At 37.8% G+C, this 27,832-nt stretch overlaps 2 protein-coding genes and 2 long non-coding RNA genes across 5 annotated transcripts; 2 read left to right on the plus strand and 2 right to left on the minus strand.

Annotated features, from left to right (window-relative positions):
• Positions 1-600: 600 nt before the first annotated feature.
• On the minus strand, positions 601-6,776 carry LOC133741179 (uncharacterized). 2 transcript variants are annotated; one of them, XR_009861672.1, is made up of 6 exons: positions 6,083-6,776; positions 5,822-5,958; positions 5,077-5,191; positions 1,613-1,668; positions 1,296-1,366; positions 601-829 (listed from the first exon to the last, which is right to left on the minus strand). It is a non-coding gene; the product is annotated as an uncharacterized LOC133741179 (long non-coding RNA). The 2 variants fall into 2 exon arrangements; XR_009861671.1 differs by having other exon boundaries at positions 601-1,366.
• Positions 6,777-11,379: 4,603 nt separating this feature from the next.
• LOC133739004 (small ribosomal subunit protein eS25-like) lies at positions 11,380-12,101 on the plus strand. Its single transcript, XM_062166712.1, has 2 exons — positions 11,380-11,508; positions 11,588-12,101. Exons 1-2 carry the CDS (start codon positions 11,506-11,508, stop codon positions 11,909-11,911), a joined length of 327 nt encoding a protein of 108 aa, XP_062022696.1. The 5' UTR covers positions 11,380-11,505; the 3' UTR covers positions 11,912-12,101.
• Positions 12,102-13,072: 971 nt separating this feature from the next.
• LOC133741373 (uncharacterized) lies at positions 13,073-15,156 on the plus strand. Its single transcript, XR_009861855.1, has 3 exons — positions 13,073-13,693; positions 13,793-14,384; positions 14,745-15,156. It is a non-coding gene; the product is annotated as an uncharacterized LOC133741373 (long non-coding RNA).
• A 308-nt stretch (positions 15,157-15,464) lies between these two features.
• Positions 15,465-16,774, minus strand: LOC133741372 (putative disease resistance protein At1g50180). Its single transcript, XM_062169285.1, has 2 exons — positions 15,936-16,774; positions 15,465-15,665 (listed from the first exon to the last, which is right to left on the minus strand). Exon 1 carries the CDS (start codon positions 16,725-16,727, stop codon positions 16,182-16,184), a length of 546 nt encoding a protein of 181 aa, XP_062025269.1. The 5' UTR covers positions 16,728-16,774; the 3' UTR covers positions 15,465-15,665; positions 15,936-16,181.
• Between the last annotated feature and the right edge of the window lie 11,058 nt (positions 16,775-27,832).

Raw genomic sequence — 27,832 nt, forward strand, 5'->3', positions numbered from 1 at the left:
TAAACCGAAGACATATGTTAGATATGAATTCAGACGACAATTATCTGTTGTTTTTAATGACTTATAATAACAGTTAACTGTTATTTAAACTACCAACACAAGACAATTATTTGTTGTTGTACATTCATTTAAGATACAATTATATGTTGTTGTTTTTGTTTTGAGTCCACGAAAGTTTATATATTTTTGTCTTTGTTTTTATTGTAAGGCCACAATTTTCTGTTGTTTGAGTGGGAAAATAACTAACAGTTAACTGTTAGTTAAACTACTAACACAAGACAATTATTTGTTGGTGTACATTCATTTAATATACAATTATATGTCGTTGTTTTTATTTTGAGTCAACAAAAGTTTATATATTTTTGTCTTTGTTTTTATTGTAAGGCCACAATTTTCTGTTGTTTGAGTGGAAAAATAACAATAGATTGTTCCTGAATTCTGTTGTTCTTAAGTAGCTCCAACAACATATTATGGCTTTGATTTAGTGGTTGCATGGTGTTTCAGATGTCACATTTGTATTCCTATTAAGATGTAATCTAGAAACTACACAATTGGCATATATTATTCAATATGTCATTATAACCAATAGACACATCCATAATTGTTTCATACATAAACCTAATGAGCATCAGCTCAATAAACATCAGGCAAAAAAATACTATCTAGAGTAACTATACTAATCTAGAGCGATATGTAGCAGAAGCTTTAATTTAGCCAATTATGTAACAGCTCTGATTCTTCAAGCGGATAATCCTCCCGATATATCAGCTAATTGAGGCATCAAAGTTTTGAAGAGAAGACAGCCATTGTTCCATATAATTCTTGCAATCTGCAGACAACACAAACACAGAAATTTAGCAAAGATGACATATTTCAAGAGCGAAACTTAGTACAAAACCACAGATCACATTGCAGCTGCCTTATGCTCAGAACAAGGATTGATACTTGTTTACATTATAACTATAGACATTCAATTAACAAAGCTAACTGTGTGCGCAAAAAGTGAAGCTAGAAATGATAATTTGCCAAGGATTATCATATTCAAGAAAAGAAACAAAAATATCACAAAGCGCAAAACCACAACCCGGCTACCAAAAACAATGCAACAAGCTTGCAAGCTGGAAATAATTTCTATAGTTACAGAATTTCCAAAATATCTGTTCTCTTTTTTACCATAATCTCAGACTAAGAAATAATCAATGAAATCTTGCAGGTCCTACCTTGACATTAAACACACTAAAAATTTAAGTAACAACCACAAGTAGGGAAAGAGTAAAAATTCACAGTTACAGTACTTAGCATGATGCTTGGAGCAAACAAGAGCTGCTAAGGAAATGAAGCCATTAATGGAGCAAGATGTCTGCAGCTGCACAGTATATTCAAGTTAAGGAACCAAATGTCAAAAACTTAACAACCACATCAACTCACCAAGCAAACAAATGTCATAACAATTCTAGCATTAACTTTCCTTAACTTTGTTATCAATCTAGCATTAACGCAAGGTACAAATGACTTCTTAACAAAAGAGTATGATCTTCATCTTCAGAACAAGATACTACAACCCTCTGACTATTTGACAGTAAACATTAGAACAATTTATTCAAGTACTTACAATTTGTATATAATTGATCATGTTCTTGTCTCTGATTCACCAGCACTGTCTACCATCTGCAATAAAGAATGTAACGTTAGTAATATCTCATACCAAATAATAATAATAATAATAATAAGGACTAATTTCAGTTTACCTCCCTGAGGTTAGGGGTCGTCATCATGTTAGTCCCTCTAGTTTCAATTTAATCAGTAACACCCTTGTACTCTCCAAATTCATCAGCCGTGTCCAATTTCTACTATTCCGTCCAATTTGGACAGTTAAGTCAGACTTTTGAGGGCTAAAATGGTCATTTCAAGACAAAAAAAAAACTAAAAAAAAAAAAAAAAAAATCTTTTTTTCGTTTTTTTTTTTTCATTTTTTTTCTGTTTTTTTTTTTTTCATTTAAAAATTTTTTTTTCCATTTTTTTTTTCTTTTTCTTCGCTTATTATTATTTTTTTTTTATTTTTATAATTTTGTCTTCAACCTATACACCACAAGTTATAATAGGTTTATAAAAACAAAAAAAATACTCTAGGTGGTTAAAAAGCCGCTCGCTGGTCTACGATATTTGTGATATATCTTCGATAAAGCGAAGAATTTATCTGTATTTATTTTTTTAATCATATTTTACAAATATTTCTTCACTTTATTGGGGATATATCTTATTATTCTTCACTTTATAAACCTATTATATTTTATAGATATATTTTACAAATATATCCTAAAATTTTTCACTTTATCGGAGATATATCACAAATATCGTAGACCAGCGAGCGACTTTTTAACCACCTAGAGTATTTTTTGTTTTGTTTTTATAAACCTATTATAACTTGTGGTGTATAGGTTGAAGACAAAATTTATAAAAATAAAAAATTAAAAAATAAAAAGAAACACCTAGAGTATTTTTTTTTTTGTTTTTATAAACCTACCCTATAACTTGTGGTGTATAGGTTGAAGACAAAATTTAAAAAAATAATAATAATAAGCGAAGAAACAGAAAAAAAAAAAAAAAAAAAAAAAAAAACGAAGAAAAAAGAAAAAAAAAGGAAAAAACATAATATTTTTTTATATTTTTTATAATTTGGAGCTCAAAATTACCATTTTACCCCCTACGTGGGGCCCACATAACAGATTTAACAGCCAATTTGGACGGAGGTCCAAAAATTGGACAAGGCTGATGAATTTGGAGAGTACAAGGGTGTTACTGATTAAATTGAAACTCGAGGGACTAACATGATGACGACCCCTAACCTCAGGGGGGTAAACTGAAATTACTCCTAATAATAACAGCAAGTATGATACAAACTGTAAGTGGAAAAGCACTTGAACCTAAATTACACAACCTGTACTCCACTATATATGGTACTACCATAACTAACTTCAATAATGTTGGAGTAACAAGATAAGGAAAACCACCACTGCATTGGGGGATATGTTGAAGAAAAAAGAAATAAGCATAACAGATGCACATAGAAGAGTAAAAACCAATAAGTAGAAGAAAAAAAGAACTTACTCTGATTAAGTCATAGAAGAAAAGTTGGAAAAGAGAGAGAAGAACGATATGACAAAACTCAAAAGAATTAGGCAAGAGAAAGAAAGTGACAAATGAATATATTTGATTTGAAAAAAAGCAAATGTTGTCCTATTTAGAGCAATATTATGTAATTGTTGGAGGAATCGGGCAACTTTTCTCAGATATTTTCAATTCTTTCCAATACACTATCAAGATATCTATCATTTGCCACCAGAATCAACATTTAACAATGCCTAGTGGATCAAGCTAGCAATAACGTATACTGTATCACTGAAGACAGTAGGATATAAGAAAGCATCAAATAGTCCAAAAGAGTAAAACACCACTATGTGTCATATGAGGCAACAAATTAAAACATTATTAAAAGGGCATATGGCAAAAACTAATGAAAAAAATAGGGGAAATTACTGGTCACTCCCTCAACTTTTGGGGCGTCGACAGTTCAGTCCCTCGTATCATAATTTTAACAAATAACTCCCTGAACATTCAAATTTCACACAATTTAGTCCAAAATGACCATTTTACCCCTCACTTCCTTTTTTTTTTTTTTTTAATTCTTCTCTCTCTTTTTTTTTTGTTATTTTTTCTACTTCTCCCCCCCCTTCTCAGCTCAGAAAGACGATGCCGTCTTTCCTCTCTCTCTCTCTCTCGCCAACTCGCCTGAGCCTCCCTCGTCGTCCCGCTGCCAACTTGATGCCAGAAGATCCCAGCGAAGCTGCCACCCGATCTTGCCACACCAACTCAAACCAATCACGGGGCCGTTTATGACCCAGTCGAGCATAGGATGACTCCGATCTTGCTTGCCTGCTCTGTAGCCAGGCAGCCACCATTGCCCTTCATCGTCGGAATCTTCAAACAAATTAGAAAGCCTCATCATCGCCCCGCATCCTCTTCTTCGACTAGACTCATTGTTGAACATTAGGTCTCTCTCTCTCTCTCTCTCTCGGCTCAGATTGACTGCACCGGAAGATTCAGAGGATGCGATTAGCCGATTAGCCAGGCCGGAGTCCCCGTGATCCGATTAGCCGCTGCCGAGCTCGATTTCGACACCCTTTCAGTCATGGAGCTTGAGAAAATGGCGGAAGAATAGGACGAAGCTCCCATACTTCGCTCTGATTCCACCACACTGAAGCTTCCTGTTCATCTGGGTAAGTTTCTATAGAGTTAGAGAAAGAAAGTTTTGATCTTTATTTAGTATAGGTTATGTTAGGTTCATTATGGTGTGGGAATCAATAATGTTGGTTTGGGTTGTTGAAATTAATCTTGTTTTGCTTTCAATTTTGCAGGATTTTAGTGATTTGATTCCTATAGTTAGGAAGTGGGGTTCTTGATTGTGGAGGGAATAGGTGGAATTTGGGGCTATTGAGTAAGGATTCGATGATCAAGATGAAGACGCATGCTAAGGGGAGAGGAAATGGGAGACTCACTGTGCAACATGTGGTTTTCGAGCTCAAACAAAAGGTGGTTGTTGATTGGGATACTTCCCAAATAGGTGTCGAGGAGCTTGAGAAAATTGAGGAGTGCTTGAACCCATCCATTTCTGTCGTGTATTTTAGATACAGATTTGGAACAAAAGAGTGCTGTTCGAAAGGAATGCATTAGGTTGATGGGTACATTGGTGAGGTATCATGAGGGGCATGCCGGAATGCATTTTGGTAAGATGGTTGCCGAGAGAGAGACAGAGAGAGAGAGAGAAGCAGAAAAAATAACCAAAAAAAAAAGAGAGAGAAGAATTAAAAAAAAAAAAAAAAAAAAAAAAGAGGAAGTGAGGGGTAAAATGGTCATTTGGGACTAAATTGTGTGAAATTTGAATGTTCAGGGAGTTATTTGTTAAAATTATGATACGAGGGACTGAACTGTCGACGCCCCAAAAGTTGAGGGAGTGACCAGTAATTTCCCCAAAAAAATAATATAAACTGAAATGGGAAGTTGAATAAAAAAGCTTACCATCCATGAACCATACTCCATCAGATGAGACATAAGCTTTTGTTATTACAAGGTTCACATCTGCAAGCACTTGGACAACATCTAGGAGAATTCCATGTTTGTTGACACTGTCAACCTGAATAGAAATTGAAGAAAGAATAAGAATCATTATCAATCGCAACTCTGCAAGAACAAGAGTCTAATGATCAGATGAAGCTTCTGGCTTTCCCATACAAAGTTGAACAAGAAAAAAGGACAATTAAATGGGCCAAACCCATAAGTTTTCTGACTACACTTTAACATGTTATACAGACTCCAAAGCAATTACCATAAGTTTACTAAAGCAATGTTGCAGAAAAACAAAACCTAGTTATCTAATCACAACCAAAACTCATTATTCACAAAACTCAAAAGGGTATGAAGCAAAACTCATTGGAGAAAGAAGGGATTATCAAGATCAATCAAAACTTAAAATGGAATGGCAAATGAACAAATGTATTGGTCATAAATTTCAATATACTTAAATTGGTAAATATTTACAGTAATGCATCCTTTATTTTCTTGAACCATATGTGACTTAATGAGTTTATCAAGCAAAGGTGGTGTTGATAAAAAAGCACGGCTTTAGTCAGGAAACCCAGGTACATAGACATTGTGCAAGCTAACACTTGAGGTTTTACATTTCTTAATGATTCATGTACTCTTGTGATGATTCATGTGGTGTACATTTCTATATCATGCAAAGCGCACTTGAAAATTCATATACCTCATTTCCTTGAGCTTTCTTTCTCGTCTCCTCTTGAACCTTTGCCTTGACAAGTTGACATGAGTCCATATACACATTCGAAACCCACCTCAGGGCACCCACATTGGAAAGCGGAACTCAGGCCAAGTGACTTTCATCTGGTTTTGATTTTTGATATATATCAAATTCAGAATTCAAACTTAATTCAAATTCAATAGATATAAAATCAAGAAAAGCATAGCATCAAGAAAAAAACAAATTTCAGATATAGAAGTCACTCACAGTCCTAAGCAAAAATAGAAAGAAAGGATATACACCAACGTAGCTCAAGGTGTTCAAGCCTTTAACAAAATTGGGTGAAGGAGGCAAAGATCCCAGAGGTGGGAGAGAAGCCTTTTCGAACACTGGATCTGAACGACTAGAAACATAAATAGATAGATTCACTCAATTGAAAATTGGGATTAAAACCCTAAAAACGTAAATAGAATAAAATTGACCACTTTGAAGAATTTCTTATTGAATTGTAGATGAAGGATGAGAATTTAGGGTGCGAATCTAACCTGCGTGGCTCGGGTTTGGCGCTCTAAGTTAGAACTTTAGGGTTTGGAGGTTGTCTTCGAGGTTCTGGGCCTTGTGCTCGGAGTAATTGAAAGCCATGTAGTTGCCGAGTGGGCGGTATAGATAGATTTTGGTGGTCTTCTTCTCGAAGATGGCAAGGAAGGAGGAGAACGGCATCGGCTCCATTAAGTGTGATCGAATTTGATCGGAAAATGAGGAGCATAAAAGATGAACAAGGACTGGGGTTGAAGGACAGACTAAGAAAGGGTGGCTTAGGTTTGGGTAAGGATTCTCAGATTTGAGAGAACGCCGAGATTTAGGTATCATTTCTACGCTTTCCTTCATGCATAGCTTGGATGTGCGTGAGCTTCGAGTTTTTGGTTGTTGGTGAGAGAATGGATTGAAACTTAAGAGTTGGTGTTTGCTGAGAGCGAGTGGGTATAGTCGAGGGTTTTGTGTTATGCCAAAAAAGAGTTTAAAAAAAGAAGAAGTCAAACACAGCTTACTCAGACAACACAATTAAGAAATTCTGTTGTTTGAATATCACCCCCATTGACTAGTCAGCTTGGATTTGGGGACTTTGAGAGGGAAAGTACTTCAACTTCTTGGAGGGAATTACTTAGGGTTTGATATGAAAAATCTCAATCTTTTACAACAACATTTAAGTGTTGTCTGAATCTGACCATATTTTGAAAATGAAACAAGTATGGTTTGTCAGTGAATTCAGACAACACATTTAATTTATCTGTTGTCTGAAAAACTCAGACAACAGAAAATCAGCTTTTTGTTGTCTGATGTCTGTTATCTGATGACATTTTTGGCATAGTGGTATATGCGCAACAAAGCCACGTCATTCACGCGGGCACCTAACACATAGGTTGGCTCAACAATCTTTTTACAGGTTGATGGATTTAGGCGCATGTCTGAGGTCTCTTCTTATTGTCAGTCTTGATTGAGTTTGTTCAGTCTTGGGTCATAATCGAGTTTGTTCGTCTTGGTTCAAGTCGCTTCGCTTTGCCTCTGTGTGATCAGTGAGGTCGAATTTGTCCTTACGTTTGTGGTTAGCATTGTTTAGCAAGCATTGCTAGATTGTAGAGGTATAAATTTTTGAATCCTATACCATGCTACCTTCTTTCTTAGTTAGGCACATCTTGTCCCATGATATCCAATAAGTTTTCTTAATTTCCTCTATATCCCCCAAAAAAACTGAGCACAAACCTGATGAAGATCATCACCTGATCCATTGGGAAACAAGTAACAATTCATTGTATAAAGAGGCATGGTTTGAGCAAACGCTTTTATGAGAATCTCTTTCCCCTGCGAAGCTCAAGATTTTGGACTTCCAATAATTGATCAGCTTGTTTGTCAACTTATCTTTTATGTATTAAAAGATTGCAGTCTTGGACTTACCAATGTGTAGGGGTAATCTCAGGTATTGTTCATGCTTCCGAACACAATTAACTTCCGGAATCAAGGCCAAATGTGTTTGCAAAAGAGGGTTCACATTGCAGCTGAAACCTACACTTCCTTTTTGATAATTTATCTTCTGACCAGAGGCTTTCTCATAGACGTTTAGAATGGCTCTGAATTGATAGCATTCCCCTGCTGTGGCACTACCAAGAAGGAAGCTATATATCGTCTACAATGAAGAGATGATGTAAAGTGGAAGCTCCCTGACACATTATTAAACCTTGTAGTAATTGATTATCAACCGCATTAGAAATCATTGCAGATAACCTTCTGAATAAACATTAAACAAATAGGGAGATCCCATGTCTATTGCCTTTTATCGGAGAGATATTCCCTGTAGGTTCACCATTGAACAAGATTGAATACATTACTGACGCAGGCAATGACAGGACCCGCCCCGGATTTCACCTTGAAATCCAAAGTGGCCCTGCGGGGCCCACCTTAGAAGAAATTCTACCAAAAATTTGCGGAACTTCCTCTAAAAGTGGACTATCCAAAAACCTGTAGAAAGACATTTACACTTCTAAAACAATCCACCCTTAATCTTCTGGAGCCACCCTGCTCCCTAAATCACAACATCTCCCATTTCACAAAACAATTCTGAACTTAAGAATATTAATCTCATGGCTTATCAGAGCAATCTAATGCACAAGCGTACAAGAAGATAGAATACAAGATAAAGGACCGATACTTTTATAATGCGGAAGCTATGACAGCTATGCCTTAACCCCATGTACACTCGACCTCAAGTTAAACTGGCCTGCAAACTGGGCATTTGAAACCGAAGGGCCCAGGGGAAAACATTTGAAAATCGTTAGAGTGAGTGGACGAAAAATAAGTAATTTCGAATGAACAAGTGAAACTTAACGCTTTCCCAAGTTATTCTCTAAAACCTCGCATGCAGTAAAAATCTTAGGAACACTCTTAATCATCATCTTTATTGAAATCTCAATTATGTAATCTCGATCATCTCGAATTCTCTTTAAAATCTCAAATCCCTAAAATACATAATGATATTTCAAACCTCTCGTTAAATTACTCATATCTCAAAATGGACGATGACTAAAAGGGATTGCCGATTAGTCATCTCATGCCACCTGGAGGGGACTGCCAACCAGTGACGCATCGGAGGGGTCTGCTGACCAGACGAGGAGGGGATGGTTAGAGGGGACTGCCGACTAACCATAGGTAGTTAGAGGGGACTGCAGACTAACTACCTCATGTCATCTGGAGGGGACTGCTGACCAGATGACGCATCGGAGGGGACTGCCGACCGAAATATTCTGGAGGGGACTGCCGACCAGACTATTACCTGGAGGGGACTGCCGACCGGGTAATGCATGCATGCGTTGACTAATTTACCTCCTCAGTGAACTGGAACCAATCTCTTTAAAATGAATTGCTTTCGGAAAGAAACCCGATATTAATTCAATAAATCCTCAATAATTCTTTGAAAGCATAACTTAAGAATATCTCGATAACTCAAAGCTCAATATCTCAATAAATCCTCGAAAGCATAAATCAAATACTCGGTAAATCAATAAATGCTTTTGGAAAGAAATCTCACAATATAACCTCAAAGCTGATAAATTCGGAGCTCATAACTCAAGAAATCTCGATAATTCAATCATGCTCAAATATTTGCTAAAACATCCGTACTCGTGTATCCTCATATAAATCGATATTCAAAATCAATAATTCTCATAATATTTTCTTAATCAATCACTTCCCGAAATCATTTCCCAACTCAATAATTTATAAATAACTATCTCGAAAATCTACTAAAAGCCCTCGGGAAGGAATTTGAATACTAACCTCGTAATTCATAAATAAAAATCAATAAACCAAATCTCATAAAACCATAAAACTCAATAATTCAAATTATAAATTAAATCTCAATTGAAAAATACTAATATACTGCATGCACAATTAATTTAAAATAAATGTCCACTCACAGTACTATTTAGGCGACCACGCTACCGGTTTCCTATGTCGAGCAGTAGCTCGGCACGTCGCCCTGTACACAATTATAATTCATGAATAACAATCCGAAAATTAAATACGATTCCCACATCAAATCCTCATAAATCAACATTTCTATTCCTTATTTGATTTAACCAAAACTTCATCATTAATACCAATTCTTTAATTCAAAGTTTCTAGGGCAGAATTGAGAGGAATCTGACGGTGGAATTCTCGTAAATCAATAACCAAACTATTGAACTTCGGAAATTCCGATCGATACCAAATCTCTTCCGATTCCCACCAAACTCATATCTATAAATTCGTAACAACAAGTACTATCCAACAGACCAAAACAACTCACCAGGAACGGCCGGACGCGCCCCCACGTGCCGCCACAGGCGGCTGCACTTGGGCCCCACGCGCCGCCGGTCAACCACCATATCTGGCTACCAAATTTCATCCACAACATCGTCTCATCATTCTAAACATCTTTCATAACTGTGGCCAAGCTCAATTTCAAGTTTAAGTAGTCGAAATTACCTCAAATTCGTGAGATCGTTCCCGCCGTCGATTCGTCGTAATCCGGCAAAATTGAGGTTACCCATTGGCATGGGTCGAACCACGAAGACGAGGACTCCATGCTATGGGTGGTGGAACGGCCGGAAATTTCTGGAAAATGCGTCGCTGGAGACCCGAAATGCCACTGCGGTCACCGCCTTGCTGCACCTCCTACGGCCCAAATCGCGCTACCAAAATACCACAGACGTGAAGAAGAGGAAGAGAGGGTTCCAAAGTCGCCGGCCTTGTCCAAATCCGTTGCCAGACGAGGGAGAAACCGTCGGCCAAAGCTGACGGGATCGGGGAGAGAGAAACGGAGAGGAGGGAGAGAGAGAGTGGTAGAACTGATCTACCACAGTAAAATTTTGAATATATACTAATTTATCATGAATAGTAACTTTACTTTTTCGCTTATAACTTTCGTATACGAATTCCGATTTTTACGTACAACATATGCACACGTTCGGTTTAACGTCCTTTACGACTTTCATGAAGAAAATTTTCTCAAATTTTGACCCGAACAAAAAGTCAACTTTTAGGGCCCCCTAAAAGGTCGAAACGGAGCCAAAAATAAAAAATAACTCTCGTTTACCGTCCGAAAGACCAGTAAAACAGTAACTTGGATCCGGGACGTAACAGGCAAGGCATAACTATTTTAACCCACTGAACATCAAAACCCAGTTTTAATAACATAGCTTGCAAGAAACTTCATTTAAGACAATCGTAAGCTTTGCTCATGTCAAGTTTGAGAGAGAAAAAACATTTCTTCTTGTTTTCGAAGCTTATACACAAATGAGCTGCCTCTGTAGCAATTATAGTATTATCAGAGATTAACTTACTCGAAACAAAAGCACTTTGCCGAAAAATATTGGTCAATTTTTTTTTTTTTTTTATAAAATAGCATTATATTGTAGGCTTACTTCTTGAGCTTTGGGCTTTTGGGTCATGCATGTACCAAGAGACCGATCCAGCTCAAAATTGAGAGCACGATAAATTATAAACGGCCCAAAGACTCCCAAGACGACGTCGTAAGACATATATACAGCGAAACCCTAGATATAAATACTCTCAACCTTTCCAACTCTCGGCTCAGTCACTCGCTGCCTCCAAAGCCCCTCCTTCTCAAACTCGCACAAGAAATCCAATCCAATCCAATGGTTCGTTCCGTCTCCGCATCCTTCCCCGAAATCTTGAATCTACTCATGTATCTGATACTAACCCTGGTTTGAATTTCAGGCTCCGAAGAAGGAAAAGGCACCGCCGCCGTCGTCGAAGCCGGCCAAGTCCGGCGGAGGGAAGCAGAAGAAGAAGAAATGGAGCAAAGGAAAGCAGAAGGAGAAGGTCAACAACATGGTGCTGTTTGACCAGGCCACCTACGATAAGCTGCTGTCTGAGGCCCCCAAGTTCAAGCTGATCACACCGTCCATTCTCTCCGATCGTCTCAGGATCAACGGCTCTCTGGCCAGGAGGGCAATCAAGGACTTGATGGCTAGGGGTTCCATCAGGATGGTCTCTTCTCACGCCAGCCAGCAGATCTACACTAGGGCAACCAACACCTAGGATGGTCTCTACTGCGTTGCTTTTCGTGTTTCGACTGTGTAGTATGAGGGTTCTAGTTCTAGCTTATCGGGTTTTGTTAACTGTTATTTTGTTCTGAGACTACTTAGAATCACTCTCAATTTGCTGTCATTACTTCTATATCATTATTTTCAGCTATATCTGTTTCTGATTGATTCATTTGTTTCTTGCCTTATGTTTGTTGAATTTATTTACTACTTGGATATGCCGAAATCTTTGCAAGTCTGTGTATGTCCCAGTGTACTCGCATGTTGTTGTTGCTGGTTATTGGGTGGAGACAAATTAGGCAGCTAAGCTGGTTGTTTTGACTGGTAAATAGAATTTGCTTTCTTTTAGATGTGTTGGTGATTGTTGTTAATCGATGAACCTTTAGGGCTTTTGGTTATGTTGTTGTTTAGGGTGTTCTGTTAATTTGTCAACTTTTCAGCTTTGGAATTTTGGCAGTGAGGTTTAGACTAATCTGGTTATGTGTCACCATTTGAATTTAGAAGGAAAAAATTGCTCCTTTTAAGTCTATTTTAAAGATTTGTGGTTTTTCTTGACAAAATATTTTTTTGTTGTCAAATACAAATCCATGTTTTGAAGTCTCACATTTAAACAGCCCTGTTGTCTACCTGAAGTTTTTAACGGGTATTGCTATGACAAACATCAGCAGAATTTCCTTTGTTTCTTAACAACATAGATCCCAATTTGTGGTATGCTCCCTTGCGTGCTGGTATTGTGTTGTGGTTTGGATATAGTCTAGTGTGATGCAATGTCATGTTTGTTGTAGCTTCTCGGCCAGATGTTTAATTGTTGAACATGGATTAAGTAGCCCTGTTGGATTGCTGGATTTGGTTGTCTATCTATTAGCTTTATTACTTGCTGTCTTACTCTTTATAAATTACTGGTTTGAGGATGAATGGCTCGAACAACCTATGGTTTTGTTCACCCTATTGACCCCTCCCTTTTGATTTTTGTGGTTCTAGCTGTTGTTTCTTGGCTCAAACTTGACAACTTTAATTCAAGCCATGCCATTGGGTTTGTGTGCATTCATGTTCACACATTGTATTAACAAATTCTGTTTATTTTCCACGTATTCTTTGAACAATTGGAGTTGCTATACAAAAAATTAGAGATAATATTGAAGTAGTACATTCCAACTTTTTGAAGTAAATTTGTGGAACAGAGATTATTTGTTTGGAATTGCTTGGAATCTGGAGTTGGCCATTCAAAACAGTAATTCAATATTGTGATGGGCTTTTGTGACACAATGGTGACACTTTGTTTCATGCACACTAAGTCATTCCAATTGGCGTTTCAATTCTGATAATCGACTGCTCTCCACCTTATAATGAATCGTGGGTGTTAGAACACTTCACTTTGTGCTTTTGAATTCATGCAGCAAGACCTCGTCAAAACTTCAACTCCATCCTCATAACAGGGAACAATGTGGTTAATTTACAGTTCTAAATGTTAAAAATGATCGCCGGAGGTCGATTTGAGGACTTACCGGCCTCAAGGTCCGGTTGAATTTCTTCACGACGCTGTAATGGTGAATATCTGCCGTTACCTCAAGTCAAAAGGTTACTTTTAAAACACGCCGTAGGGCAGTAGGGCTTGATGGGCTATAAATAACACCACTCTCGCGTGTGACGCATCCCAGATCTCACTCTCTTGAGTCTCACTCTCCTCCTACGTCTTATCTCAATCTCGCCAAATCTTCCGCTCAATCTCTCTGCGCCACATCTCCTCTGCCATGAACGTTCTAGGATTCAAAGAAAGGTGTGTACTTGTTGGCTTTCAATCAGTTTAATCTTTAGTTTCGTTCTTCTTGTTTTATGGATCTGGTTATTATTTTTAATTAGATGTTAAATCATGAAGGTTTTGAAATTTATGGAGTGGGTTTGTGATCGCCAAATCATCTTGATCCATTGCTGGAAAAAAGAAGTGTACTTAAGGGTGTAATAATCCGCAGGAGCCAAACTTGTTGAATGAAATGTGTTGGTTAGACTTGAACTAGTTTCACTTATATGAATTTGAGAAGTAATGTTCGCTATATAAGACAGATCTGTGCCTGATCGCAAAACAAGAGCTGCTTTCTTCAACTTTTTGTCCAATCTTTAAGCGCTTCATATCCTCGTTGATGATAGGAATGAGCAGTAAATCTCATATTGGAAAGGGTTTTTCATTATTCATGATTTCATGGCATGATTCCTGTCATCAACATGGATATAAAGTTCTGGGGTGGACATAAAATTCAAGACTGCAGCTCTTTTTCTATGGTCAATCACATCTCTCTCCAATATATTGGACAATTTTACTTGTTCAATTCATAGAATGGAAACAAAGTCAAGGTTGAATCACACATTTTTCTTTAGAGGTTGCTTGTGCGTATTATTATACTTGAAAGTATATAAAACAGTGTTCGGGGATCAAGTGCTGCATTACTTTCTTGGAGCTTTTTTAGATTCAGGTAATGCTTATAATTTGGTATTTTTTGTTTCTGAATTTGGTCCCTCCATTGATTGATTTTCGTTTCACTATATCGCACTTTGGTTTATATGACTATGAAGATTAATTGATACGTTCCATTCTTTTGTAAATTTCTGCATCGGATTTCCTTTAATCAAATATGTACCTTGTATATCTGATGTGAATTTAACATTTGGATCTGAGGTCTAATTTGATTCATCTTTTTTATTTGATTTTGATATACTTTGTTTTTCAATTGTGAGTTTGTAGCCTGATCAGTGACCTGTCACAGGTCAACTGTGTTTAAGACAGAAATTTGAAATTTCACTCCTGATAAGTGCTAGGTTCTCTTCTTGTGCAGGAGACGGTTTCTCACAGTGAGAAGCATGATCTGTAAATCATCTTCACCATTGCTGAAATATACTTGGTCGTAATAATGTGTAGTTAGTTCAACTAGTAGAAAACAAATGTATTGATTAAACTTGGTGAAAAACTTGAACTAGTCTCACTCATATGAATAAGTTATACTCTTGATTGTTCTCGAAAAACCAGAGCTGCTATTTTGAACTGTTTGTGGGCTAGTTGAAATCATTAAAGACGACACAGATCAAGCAATAGTTGTCAGCAATAGAGAGAATCCCAAGGCCATGCTTCTTGCAAGATTACAACATCAAGTGTTCGGTTAGACAAAGGCTTGATATTGCAAAGCGATTTCAATTTTATTTTTTTCTGTTTCTCAGTTAGTCATTTAATGACTTCAAGCGTTCATACAATCATCAAAGTCTTAAATATTTCTTATCTGAATGGCATTATTTATGGAACTGATTATCTGCGTAGCTCTGTGTGATAGATTTGAAATTTCTAAAGCAGAGCTTTTCTACAGGTAGTTTCTTCTTCTTTCCCTCCTTAGTGATCATGCAAGCGTTGCTTTTAGTACTTGAGCCACTGGACCAAATTTTCCTTTCATATAATCACAGAGCCTGGTTCAATAGTCAATACACACACCCAATCGGAAAAAACGTACTGAAAAATAAGGTACATTGTCTATTAGGTCCTTGGCCCCTTACGATCTATGTATATATGTTTTTTGATGGCTGTAACCTTAGGAAGGGAGGCTAGGCCATCACGCCTATAGTATGATTGAAATAGAAAACAAACAAAGTGATGCAACTCTTTCAACACACTCATTTATGAAGTTTCATATTTTACAAATAGCAGCTATCTTGTGGTGACTTGGTCTGTAACTGCATTATCAGTTGGCCTTCCAGTAAAGCAGCAAAACCTGCAGCCCGGTAAGATATATATCCACTGTTAGTACATGAAAGTGCTTTTAGTCCTCTAAGCTATGAGATATCCACTGTCACCATTAATAAAGCAAGGAGTATAGCCTTTTCTGGGAATAGGGAATAGAAAAGTAGTGAAGATAATCAAAGAAACTATTTCTGTCCAGAGGTATAGATTCAACCTAAAGTTTTAGAATGACAAGGATTATATTATAAGTTACATTGCATAACATTAAAATGGGAATGTATGAACTTTGGATAATTGTTACCTGAGGATCATCACACTTTTGACACTAAATAACCTCAATTCCGAATCACAACGGAGGGCACATGTTGGACTTTGTAAAAGTCCTCTTCTATGATCTTGAATAGGCATCCGCATATCTCCAATTCCTGAAGAGTTTTGACAGAACTTACTGCAGCAGGAATTGTCTTCAGTTTAATGCAATTTGAGATTTCCAATCGATAAAGACTCGGCATAGCTCCTTCCTCCATCATCCAGTCCTCAAAATGCTTCAAGCCACGAAGCAGTAGACTTCTGAGTTTAGGACCATTTTCTTCCCCATGAACATTTGCCATCCGCTCAGAATTCTCAAGTTAGGCATCTTCTCCAATATTGGGATTGGATCTTCCACAAGATCAGAACCCCATAAAGTTAACTTGGCAATGTTTGGAGGGAACTGAAGGTATTCTGGTAGCTTTTCTATTCGTCCTTCCACATGAAACTTCTGAAGAGCTGAACAGCTTGACAGCAGTTGCCTGACATCTACTACCTCATCGGGGAATGCAAGTGTGTCACTTTTAAAGGACATGGACTGAAGGCTTCTTAATGTGACATCATTTGGGGGACTGAAAATTTCTACTAAACTTTTGAAATGTGCTGGGTCATTGAGCACCAGTTTCCTCAGTTTAGTCAATTTCAGAAGATCTTTTACATCACATTTGTTTGCAGGGAAGTTCACTAGTGTCTGCAAGCGGTGAAGATTGGACAACTTCAGCTCATTAACCATGTCGCCACACCACTTGGGAAGATATAATGGGTCAGCCTCGTCATCTTCCATATCACATTTGGAATTTGTACTGTCGAATCTTGAATCGCTTCAATATGAATATGTTCATATTGTCAGGGCATGGTGCATATGTGTCCCTATCATATCAGAAGGTGGAACATGGATGATTGGATGATTGAATAAACATATAAAACAAATAATAGTAAAATAAAGGATGATAGGAAGACAATAAATCAAGGGAAAAATGCACAGTCAGTGTCTGAACACTCTGAGGACTGTCAAAATGATACCTAGACTTTCAAACTTATCAATGTGATACCTGGACTTATAATTTGTTGTCAACGTAGTATCTATGTCAACTTTCCATCACGGCTCCGTCAAGCTGATCACGTGTGACGAACGTGAGGCCTAAAAAGAGAAGTAAATGACTGATATGCCCTCAAATTACTTTTTTATGAATAAAATAATTAATTAAAATGAATAAAATAATTAATTCTTAAAAATGAATTTTATAATTAACAGAAAGAAATAAAGAAAGAATTAAAAAAGAAAATTTTCTCTCTCATTCATCATCAGCTACACATAATTGTTCTTCGCTGGGTTTCGTTTATGTTCACTAGCCTCCGAGAATTAGAAGCCGCTCTGCGAATTGCGAACAGTACTGGTGAACCTCTATTTGCTCAGAGATCTTCACACTCACTCAGCCCCTAAATTCTACCTGGATCTCTTACCCAAAACCTCACCTGATTCCGATTAACCGTCGTCTCTGCCGCCAGGGCCTTAGGGTTCTTTATTAGTCTACTTTGGTAGCCAACTAGCGATGAATCCAAATCCATACCAACCTACAGCACCTCCACCTCTCGGGCCTCGAATGCTGCCACCTAACCCTCCTAACCCTCCAATGATGCCACCAATGCTCCTATGGTGCCGCCTAACCCTCCAATGATGCCACCAATGCTCCTATGGTGCCACCCAACCCTCCGGTGACGAGCACTTTCTGGGAGATCACAATTGTGCGTGATCAGTTCAAGAACTTGCAGGACGCTCTTGGTGGGGTGAGGGGAAGGAGGGAGGAAGCGGAGGATGGAGGCGTACCAGCGGCGGAGGGAGGAGAGGCCTTGAAATCGTCGTCCAGCTTAAGAAGATGAACATGAATGGAGGATGAGGAATGGCCGTGCCAGCTTCTATACTCGAGCAAATGCACTGCTCAGAAAGAACTTAACTCTCCAGGTCTCTCTCTCTCTTCTTGTTTGGGTTCAAATTTGGTTTTTTATGAAATGAAAGAGCCTCAAGATTTCTGGGTTTGCTTGTTTTTGTGCTTTTCTTTCATTTTGGTACATAAAGATCGATTCTTTGTTGCTTTTTTTGTCAAGCTGTTACTTTTTTGGGTCCATTTCAGTTGCTAAATTATAGTGATACAAAGATTATGTATTGGTTTAATCACCCAATGTTAAGATTCGAGTTATGTAATTCTGTATGTTCTTTTATGCAGAAAAGGAATATGAAACAGAATGTTCGGCTTGTTTCAGTCCTGATTTTGCCATGTATAATGCTCATTCTCATCCAAATTTTGGTCAACCATGAACTGGACAAGCCTGAGAATAGGTGTGGCTGTGTTTGTGTTGATACTAATGGAGACAGTGAATGTGAGAAAGTTTGTGGATTGGAATACTCTACTGTGGACCAAGGGTTCACTTCTCTTCCAAAATGGGTCTGTCCAACTTAAGAAGATGAACATGAATGGGTTCAAGAACATGAACAATTGCTGGGAATTCTTTTGCTTTTTTTTTTTTTTTTGCTGGGTTTAAGAAGATGAACATGAAATTCCCAGGTTCAGATACTTATTGGATTGGGATTTTTTTTTTTTTAGAATGTATTTGATTGTGATCTTGATTAATAGAACTAAGAAAAAAAAAAAATCAACTTTTATTTTCAATATAATAATTTATTCAGTTTTTATTTTCAATTTTGAATTTATTCACTTTAATGTTTGATAGAGTGAAAAAGTCTTTTTTGCCCTCATTTTCAGCCTCACGTGCGTCACATGTGATCAAAATTGACGGAACCGTGACGGAAAGTTGACGTAGGTACTACGTTGACAACAAATTATAAGTCCAGGTATCACATTGATACGTTTGAAAGTTCAGGTATCATTTTGACAGTCCTCAGAGTGTTCAGACACTGACTGTGCATTTTTCCCATAAATCAATGAGTATCACAAACCTATTATCTCTGAAAGGAATGAATGAAGACAAATCACCTTAATTGCTAGATATTATTCTGCAACACAAGGACAAAAGTCAACCAAGCAGGGAATTTGGGAGCTAGCAGCCAAGTCGTTTGTGTTCAAAATACAAAGGAGGCCGTCCTTTTATATTGAATGGCTAGGGTTTCTCACTTCATTAATTTCCTAGTTGAGACCAGAAAATATGGAGGGAATCAAAATTCCTGCTATATATGGCGCCAATTTGTGTGATGATTAAAAATATCAATTGCTGAAATTTTGTGGGTATTATCTTACATAAGGAAAAATCAAGAAGTGATTCCATGAATATTTATGTTATGGGTTTTCATTACTATTTGAAATCCGTAATATATTTATTAAATTAAATCACGATGTTTTTGTGGAATCTCTACGACTTTGGAGTTCAACAAGCTAGCTCCGTTAAAGCAAAGCATTGCGACAAGCTAAAATGGAAAAGCCGTCAAAGTCAAGGCGACCAAAAAAAAAAAAGAAGTCAAATTCAAAACTTCAAGTCACACCTCCAACACGTGACAACATGTTTACGGCGCACCAAAGTGGTGTTATTTGAAGTCTTGTGTGTTAGAAGTTTAGCCAAGTTTAAAGAATGCATGGATGGGACTTCACTCTTTGATATCATTGATCCATACTTGAAGGGCAAAATAGCTCCAGACTGTTTGAGAAAATTTGTGGACATTGCCGAGAGATGTGTGTCGAACGGGAGCCTAACGACCAACAATGGGTGAAGTGGAGGTAGAACTTGAGGATGCATTGGAGCTGCAGGAAAAGTCGGATTCTAGCAAAAACTTGGAGACAAGCACCTCACTACACCAAAAAACTTATCAGACGACGGTAGAAAACCGTTGTAGAATATGGAGAGCTACTGTTGTAGAGTGAGCCGTTGTCTGATAAAAATTCAGACAACGGTGGAAAACAGTTGTCTGAGAAACATACAGACAACAGGTATGTGTTAAACCTGTTGTGTGATACTCGACAGATGGCTCGGCAGGTGGCTCAGCAGATAGCAGGCGCAGCTGCGCGGCAGATGCAGCGCTGCCTTCAGACAACAGTGCTAGTTTTGAAGCTGTTGTATGTTGAGCTTTTCAAACAACAGACTTTTATTCTGTGTGTTTGGACCCAAAATGAGCATTTTAGCCTGACAAGGCGCGTCTTGGAGAAATTGAGCAAATGTCAGTGGCTCAAGCTATATATTATCGACAAGTTCGAAATATATATATATATATTTAGAGGCTAAATAAAGCCTACTATGGAAGATTATGCGAGCTGCAAGAAAAGGAAATGATGGAAGCATGGAAGCATGAAAAGTCAACTTTAGCACATTTTCCTACTTCGGCTAGGAGAAACCGAGCTAAACAAGGAAGGAGGGGCGGCAGACTAACCAAACGAAATTCAAATGAGCTAAAACTTTCTAGATTAAATCTAGAAAGCCCAAGGATCATTTCTTATGAAGAGTGCCAGAGCTATTTTGAGTGGAAGGCCTTCAAACAATCAGTCCAATTTTCTGCAGAAGCAAAACTGGAAAACTGGACCTGTAAGAGGTCCAGCAGCGTTTCCGGCCCAACCACTATAGTGGAACAAAAGCTCTGAAATTTTACCAGGATGATCTACACTCATAGTGGAACATTTGTTATGAAGAAGTCACGGTCAAAATCTGAATTCTTGATGGAGATATAATTGAAGGAATAAAGGAGCCGAAAGTGCTTCCTTATCTCCAAAATTCATCATTCCTTATCTCCAATTATGCTTCCTTATCTCCTTATCTCCGAAATTCATCATTCCTTATCTCCAATTATGCTTCCTTATCTCCAAAACTCATCATTCCTTATCTCTACTATCATTTGTTTAAGAATAAACACTTTGGCATGGTAGCCTATAAATAGAGGTTACAATGAAACACTTCAACACACAATTCACAACAACAATCTCTAAGATTATCCAAGCCTTTCTAGAGCAACCCTCTCCTTCTCTTACCGGTAGTCACACTCCAGTCCTAGTCTCCTCACGAGCCGACTGTTAGTGCCACCAAACCTTCCAGCCAAGCTAAAGTCACGCTTTAGCAAGTTCTCCTCACTTCCTAGTAGTTCTCGCTCTGCTCGATCTACAACATCGAGTATCGATTGTGATTTTGAAGAAGCTCAGCAAAAGTCCTCGCCACGAGGCACAAAGAATCCCACGACGAGGTTGGTGCTCTCCTCGTCCACAATCGCTTGAAAGAAGTCAGGTCAAGGGACACCTCCGACGACCGCACCCGAACGGTGCTAGCACGCCCGCGCAAGAAAAGAGACTGTTGACCAGCTGCAGCAAAATTGGAGCCAAACACTGTGTGTTATCTGACTGATATTCAAACTTCAGTTCTTGAACTATATCTGTTGTCTGATTAACTTTGGGACAACATAATTGAATTTCTTTTGTTGTCTGATTAACTTTGAGACAACAGTGTTTAATTGCTTCTGTTGTGTGAGTGTAGATTAGAAGACAGTGATTTTGTAAAAACCAATGTGTGATATGAATGATTGTGGTGTGATTTGTCCCTATTTTTTTGCCATTCAGACAACGGACAGTTATCCTTGTATGTATCATGTTGTCTGATTATTTGAACATATCCTATTCCTGAATTAAATTGTGCATTTGATCCATTTACATACCAAATATAAACATTGCAAACCATCAAATATAAACATTGCAAAAAAACTAATCATTGAACCCAACATTTTAAACAAGAAAAGCATTCTAGTGCATGCCCATCTACTTGAGACATCAAAAGGCTGATACATATATATCTATAGGCCTCATCATTTAGCCTTTCGGCCCGTAGGGCCGAAGCCCGACCCGGCCCTTGCATTAGGGCGGACCAGCCCTACCCTTTCTCAAATAGGGTAGGGTAAGGGTCATGCAAATGAAGCCCGGCCCTACCCTACGGCCCGGCCCGACCCTAAAAGCCCTACCCGGCCCAACCCTAAAATTTATATATTATTTTTATTATTTTCTATTACATAGGCTTTGTTTAATTTCTTTAATTTTTATTTTCTTTGTTACACAACAATTAATATTGGGAGATTTAGAGAAATAGTTAATTGAATATAATTACCTTAACTAAATTAATAAATGTTATAAGTTAATTTCTATATATATATATGTGTGTGTGTGTGTGTCTTGTATTAAATATGATCAACAAAAAACAATAAGTCTTGTATTACCTATATAATCATTGAGCCACATTTTGAGGAATATATATATATATATATATATATATATATATATATATATATATATATATATATATATATATATATATAAAATAAGGCCCTTTTTGACCCTATTCGGAAGGTCGGCCCTACCCGGCCCTAGCGGATCGGGCTTTTCGAGCGGGTAAGGGTTAGCATATTTAAGCCCCGGCTCGACCCTAAGCCCTAAAATTTAGGGTAGGGCCGGCCCTAACCCGGCCCATGATGACCCCTATATATCTATTGTTCCAAAACATGCAACACATGGTGCATGACAATGTACCAGCAGCAGAGAAGCACAAAAAAGATGCTTTCCTTAGCGAAAATGGACCGGCAACATGCGTGCTACTTCATGGCTCATGCACATATGTGTTGACAACAAACTTCCCCCACTCATTTCGCACTTGATTAATATCCGCTTGGGTTGGCTGCTGCCTCTCCTCTCCCACTGAAATTGATTTAATATATATATCAAAGGGTTTACTTAATCATTTTGATGAATGAGGCATGAACATAATAACAAAGTTGTGAGAAATTGAGTCAAGTGACTATATTTATAGCTATGTTGATACCTTGGAAGGAAACAATGACATGTCTTTATCTTCAATGATATCTCTCATGTAGCGCATGATAAAGTACCCACACTCCTTGTTGCTAGGTTGAGGAGGAATGCCCTAAACACAAGCAAATGAATCAATAAGTTGGAAGTAAATATGAAATACTATTTTCTGAAAACTAGCAGTGGTGAAACTTACAGCCAAAATTTTCCAATGGATTGAACTCCGGCCTTGCCTATTCTTTGCAGCATTATACATATGCATATCACTACACCAAAACAACAATATGATAGATGATGTACCATACAGGAAAGGAGGCAACAAGTGTATTAAACAGGTTTCCTAAATTTGAGGCATATGTGATCAATATGTAAACGAGCGACTTACGTTTCCACGATAGACATACAGTCTCTGGTGGGTAAGTGTCTTTTTAACGGATCCACTTTGTTGCAGCAGATTCCAAAAGCAATTTTTTATGCTCAGGACCCACCAAAAATGGAACCTGTGCACGAAATAGTAACAGTTCCATGTTCAGAAACTAACTAACTGCCAGATTTTTGTACCTACCAGATTTTCATACCAAACTAACTAACTGCCAGATTTTTGTACCTGAACACGTTGCCAGATTTTTGTACCTGAACACATTGCCAGATTTTTGTACCTGAACATGAGAGGCGAAGGCATGCCACTGAGAATCATATGAATGGTTAAATAAAAGGGCTAAATACTATTTAGTACCCTGTGGTATGGGTCCAACATCAATTCAGTCCCTGGACTTTCAATTTCATCAAAAACACCCCCCACACTAGTATTTCTCGTCCAATAGGTCCCTCCGTCGGGATTCCATCAATTTCCGACGTTAAGCTGCTGACATGGCATTTCCAACTCAACAAAGTGGGGCCCACATGGAAGCCAATTTCCCAAACTGACCCTGGCTTCCAACACACACACACACTCTCTCTAACTCCAACCCGCTTCCCTTCAAGTCTGAGAAAATCCCACCAAAAATCTTCAACAAAGAATCAACCAAACAACGAAACAGAGCAAAAAATTCAAGAACGTACTCGAATCTTTATCTGGGTCTTTCTCTAAAACCCTAAAAGCTCCGAACCCAGAAAGAATTAGAGAGAGAGAGAGAAGAGAGAGAGAGAAAGAGAATCGACGCCGCCAAGCTTCGACAGCTCCGGCGGTTCTCCAGCTTTTTTCGGCCATCGTTTAACGTGCATGAAGTACGAAACATGATCATCTCGTGGAGTTCTACGTCTTTGTATATCTAGTTTCTAATTTTGATTAAGATTTGAACGGCTTGATATTTTGAGTGTATCATAGGGTTCACGGCGTCGATGCTGATGTTTCTGGGTCTCTTCTCGATGGTGTTTCCATCCTAGATAACGAACTGAGGATGGGTCGAGTTTCGATCGTCGATTAGGCTGAGTTGAAGAGCTTGGAATTGAGAAATTGGTTAGGCTGGTTTTGCTTGCTGTGTTCTTCGTCGGAGGCACAGACCTGCAAATTTGGGCTTTGGTTTGATATAGCTTGATCACGAGTTGAGTTCTCTATTAAAACTTTGAGAATCAGATTGTGTAGTCAATATCTGGAAATTGGTTGCCGTGTTTGTATGCTTACTGTGAAATCATGTTTTGAGGGAGGTGAATTGAGTTTGTGTGAATTAAGAAGGAATTTGGATTAGTTAGAGGCGAATAGGAAGGGAGCGAAAGAGGGAGTGGAAGAGGGTTGGAGTTAGAGAGAGAGAGAGAGAGAGAGAGAGAGAGTGTGTGTGTGTGTGTGTGTGTGTATGTATGTGTGTGGTGGTGGTGGTGGGAGAGAGAGAAGGTGGTTTGGGTCAAGGAGGTCTTGGGAGGGGGAGGAGAGGTGTTGGAAGCTAGGGTTAGTTTGGGAAATTGGCTTCCATGTGGGCCCCACTTTGCTGAGTTGAAAATGCCACGTCAGCAACTTAACGTCGGAAATTGACGGAATCCCGACGGAGGAACCTATTGGACGAGAAATACTAGTGTGGGGGTGTATTTGATGAAATTGAAAGTCGAGGGACTGAATTGATGTTGGACCCATACCACAGGGTACTAAATAGTATTTAGCCCTAAATAAAATTACCATGCATAGGACTCAGAAAAACTGACAGTTAACACAAAAGATCCCTATATAAATTAAAATCACTGAACTAGATACGGAGTCAACATTAGTAGTTTTGAACAGAAAATTCTGAACAAAGCATGTTACATGTATCCCATAAAAGCTAAGTCAACCAACAATATATTCTGACAAGGAAATTTACAGATCCGGTTCCTCTTTTACTAAGAAGAAACCCCATGCTATTAGTTATTTCAAAGTAGCAAATAGTAATGGCAGCACACACCTGATTTTGCTCAAAAAAGTTTGTTAGGACATTATGCTCCCCAAGCAGAACTTCACCTGCGATTGGCTTTTGTAAACCCATTATTAGTTTCAGCAAAGTACTCTTGCCACATCCATTTGGGCCAATAATGGCCAGTTTCTCTCCTCTTTCAATTGTGAGATTTGCTCTGCTAAACAGCACCTGGTAGACCACAGATATGGTTGCAATTAATACACACAATTTGCAGATGAATAGATCTTTTTAAGGTGAAAAAAAATGGCTTGTAGCACTTTTACTTGTGAACAAAATATGTAAACCCACCTTATCTCCAAATGGAGCAAATCTCCCACTTCTTCCCCATTCAGGAAACCTGATCCTGATCTGTTTCCTCTTGAACGGCCTTTCAACAAGATCCTCTTCCTGAAGTTTCTCCAGCTTCTGTTCTTGCAAAGAAAAAAATAAAAAAGTTAGATAAAGAATTGGAGGTGGCCAGTAAGATGATCTATGTAAATACCTGGTGAATAGATAATCAATCTTATTAATGCATACAGACTTGACCGAACGTCAGAGAGGTAAAGCAAAAATCATTTGTTTTAGTATTATCAATTAATGGGTATGGAAAAAAGAAAAAGAATTTAGCAGATGTAGTTTGTTAGCAACAATCTTAATGCAGTAGTACAAGAATGATTGAATGAAAGACTACATTTAATATAAGCAAGCCCGATTAGAGAGCACTCCAAGAAATGCTTTTGTTTTGAAAAGAATATTGTACCGGCCCTTTAGTTTTCACAACAGAGAGAAAAGAATGTGGAGTAAAGTAGCTTAGTTGTATTTTATTACCCTGAGAAAGTGAAACAACAAAACTCAATGCTAATCAAGTCTTTTGTGTGCTCAATTTTCTTCTGCTGCTTCTCCCAAGCAGCATTTTGACTTTCAATCCATGCTGCTTTTGCAATACAATACTCAGACTAATTTCCCTCATACGTCCTGGAGACACCCATATCGGTTTCCACTATTTTTGTACACAATTGATCAAGAAAAGCTCAGTCATGAGATATGATAACCATTGGCGCGCACATCTTGCTGATTGAGATAATCTTCGAGCCACTCGACAGTGTCAAGGTCAAGGTGATTTGTAGGCTCCTCCAACAATAGTAAATCAGGGTGCTGAAGATAAAGCCATTATACTCTGATCAACAGCTAAACCAATATACATTCTAAGATACATGTGCTCTGCACATTAGCATATCTTACAGGAATAGTGTTGAACATACAGTTGATAGCCACTTCCACACAATGATGATTAAATCTCACAGATTAAAAATAACAACAAGGTAGCCCAAATGCAATCATGATAACACTGCTATTTAGAGTAACCAGCTTCAGATTAAGCATGTATCGTATGGCTAACACTACACCAATTTTTCAATCAGACGACAGTTTTTCACTGTCGTCTGATTATAGAGTTTGCTATTGTCTATCTCAATGCCGTCTGATACATAATCAGACAATACCAAAAAACTGTCGTCTGATAAAGTTTACTACAACAGCGACTACTATATTGTCTGTTGTCTGAATACCACGAAGAACAACAGCAATAATACCAAAAAACTGTTGTCTGATAAAATTTACTACAACAGCGACTACTATATTGTCTGTTGTCTGAATACCACGAAGAACAACAGCAATTGGCAACTTAACTGTTGTGCAAAGTAATTTCAGTTGACAGACCCTAGAAGAATATGGACGTGTAAACAAAATTTAGAGAACATTGATTTGTAAAAAAACTGTTGTCTGAAGGAAGCTTGTACATCTGCAAAGTAATTGAATACTATTGACTGACTTTGAACAAGACAAGAGCAAAACTATTAAAGCCATTGTGTACCATTGCTTCATACTATTGCATCCTAAAATAAACTGTTGTCTGAGATTTTGTTGAACTACAGCTTTCTTGCTTCATGGATCCTTAAAGTCTCTTTTCAACCATATGGCCTCCCAAGATGCTGTACTAGTTGATCAATTCATACAATTGTAGCTTTTCAATTCTCTGTGGTCTTCGTTTTCATCAGACAACAGAACATATTATTATTTTTGTGTTATATCTTGTTAGACAACTGAATATGTTTAATAACTATTGTAGATAGACGATTCAGACAACAGATTTTTCTTTCTTTTTTCATCATGTTCATTTGTTAGACAATGGTTTGCTGTTGGTTTTGAATTGTCTGAGATATAAGAGAAGACATACATTCTGTACAATTGAACACATCCTTGATTCCAAAAGCCATTTCATTCATCAACAATATTCATCCCAACATTTACATAAGAATTAACATTGCCTAAGTGGCTATAACTGCATAAAGCCGGAAAACATAAACGCGTCCACATTGCATTAACCATGCCTATAACTAAAGCAAAAACTAAAACTAGCTAGCAGGAGGCTCATCAAAATACCAAAACAAAAATGCCTTCAACTGCGCATTAACCATGCCTAAACTTCTCCATATACAACAACAAAAGAAAAGAACAAGATTGAAGTCTCCAAAATAAGATAAAATTACTTGTAACTTAGAGTTTCCAGTCTTTGGTGTAGCTGCCAATGGACCTAGCAAAAACATGTTACCAAAACAGATGCTTATCAATTATTATCAATTGATTCAACTCCCATCCAAATTACCAAAACAGATGCTATTCAATTCCCATCCAAAACTACCAAATTTTATTATTCAAACTAGAGACAGTAACCAAAGTCCAAAACA

Source organism: Rosa rugosa, chromosome 3 (assembly GCF_958449725.1).
Source record: "Rosa rugosa chromosome 3, drRosRugo1.1, whole genome shotgun sequence".
NCBI classification, from domain to species: Eukaryota; Viridiplantae; Streptophyta; class Magnoliopsida; order Rosales; family Rosaceae; genus Rosa; species Rosa rugosa.

Excerpts from the sequence above, each read along its gene's own strand:
- LOC133741372 (XM_062169285.1), bottom strand. The coding sequence starts at position 16,727 with ATGGAAGATGACGAGGCTGACCCATTATATCTTCCCAAGTGGTGTGGC.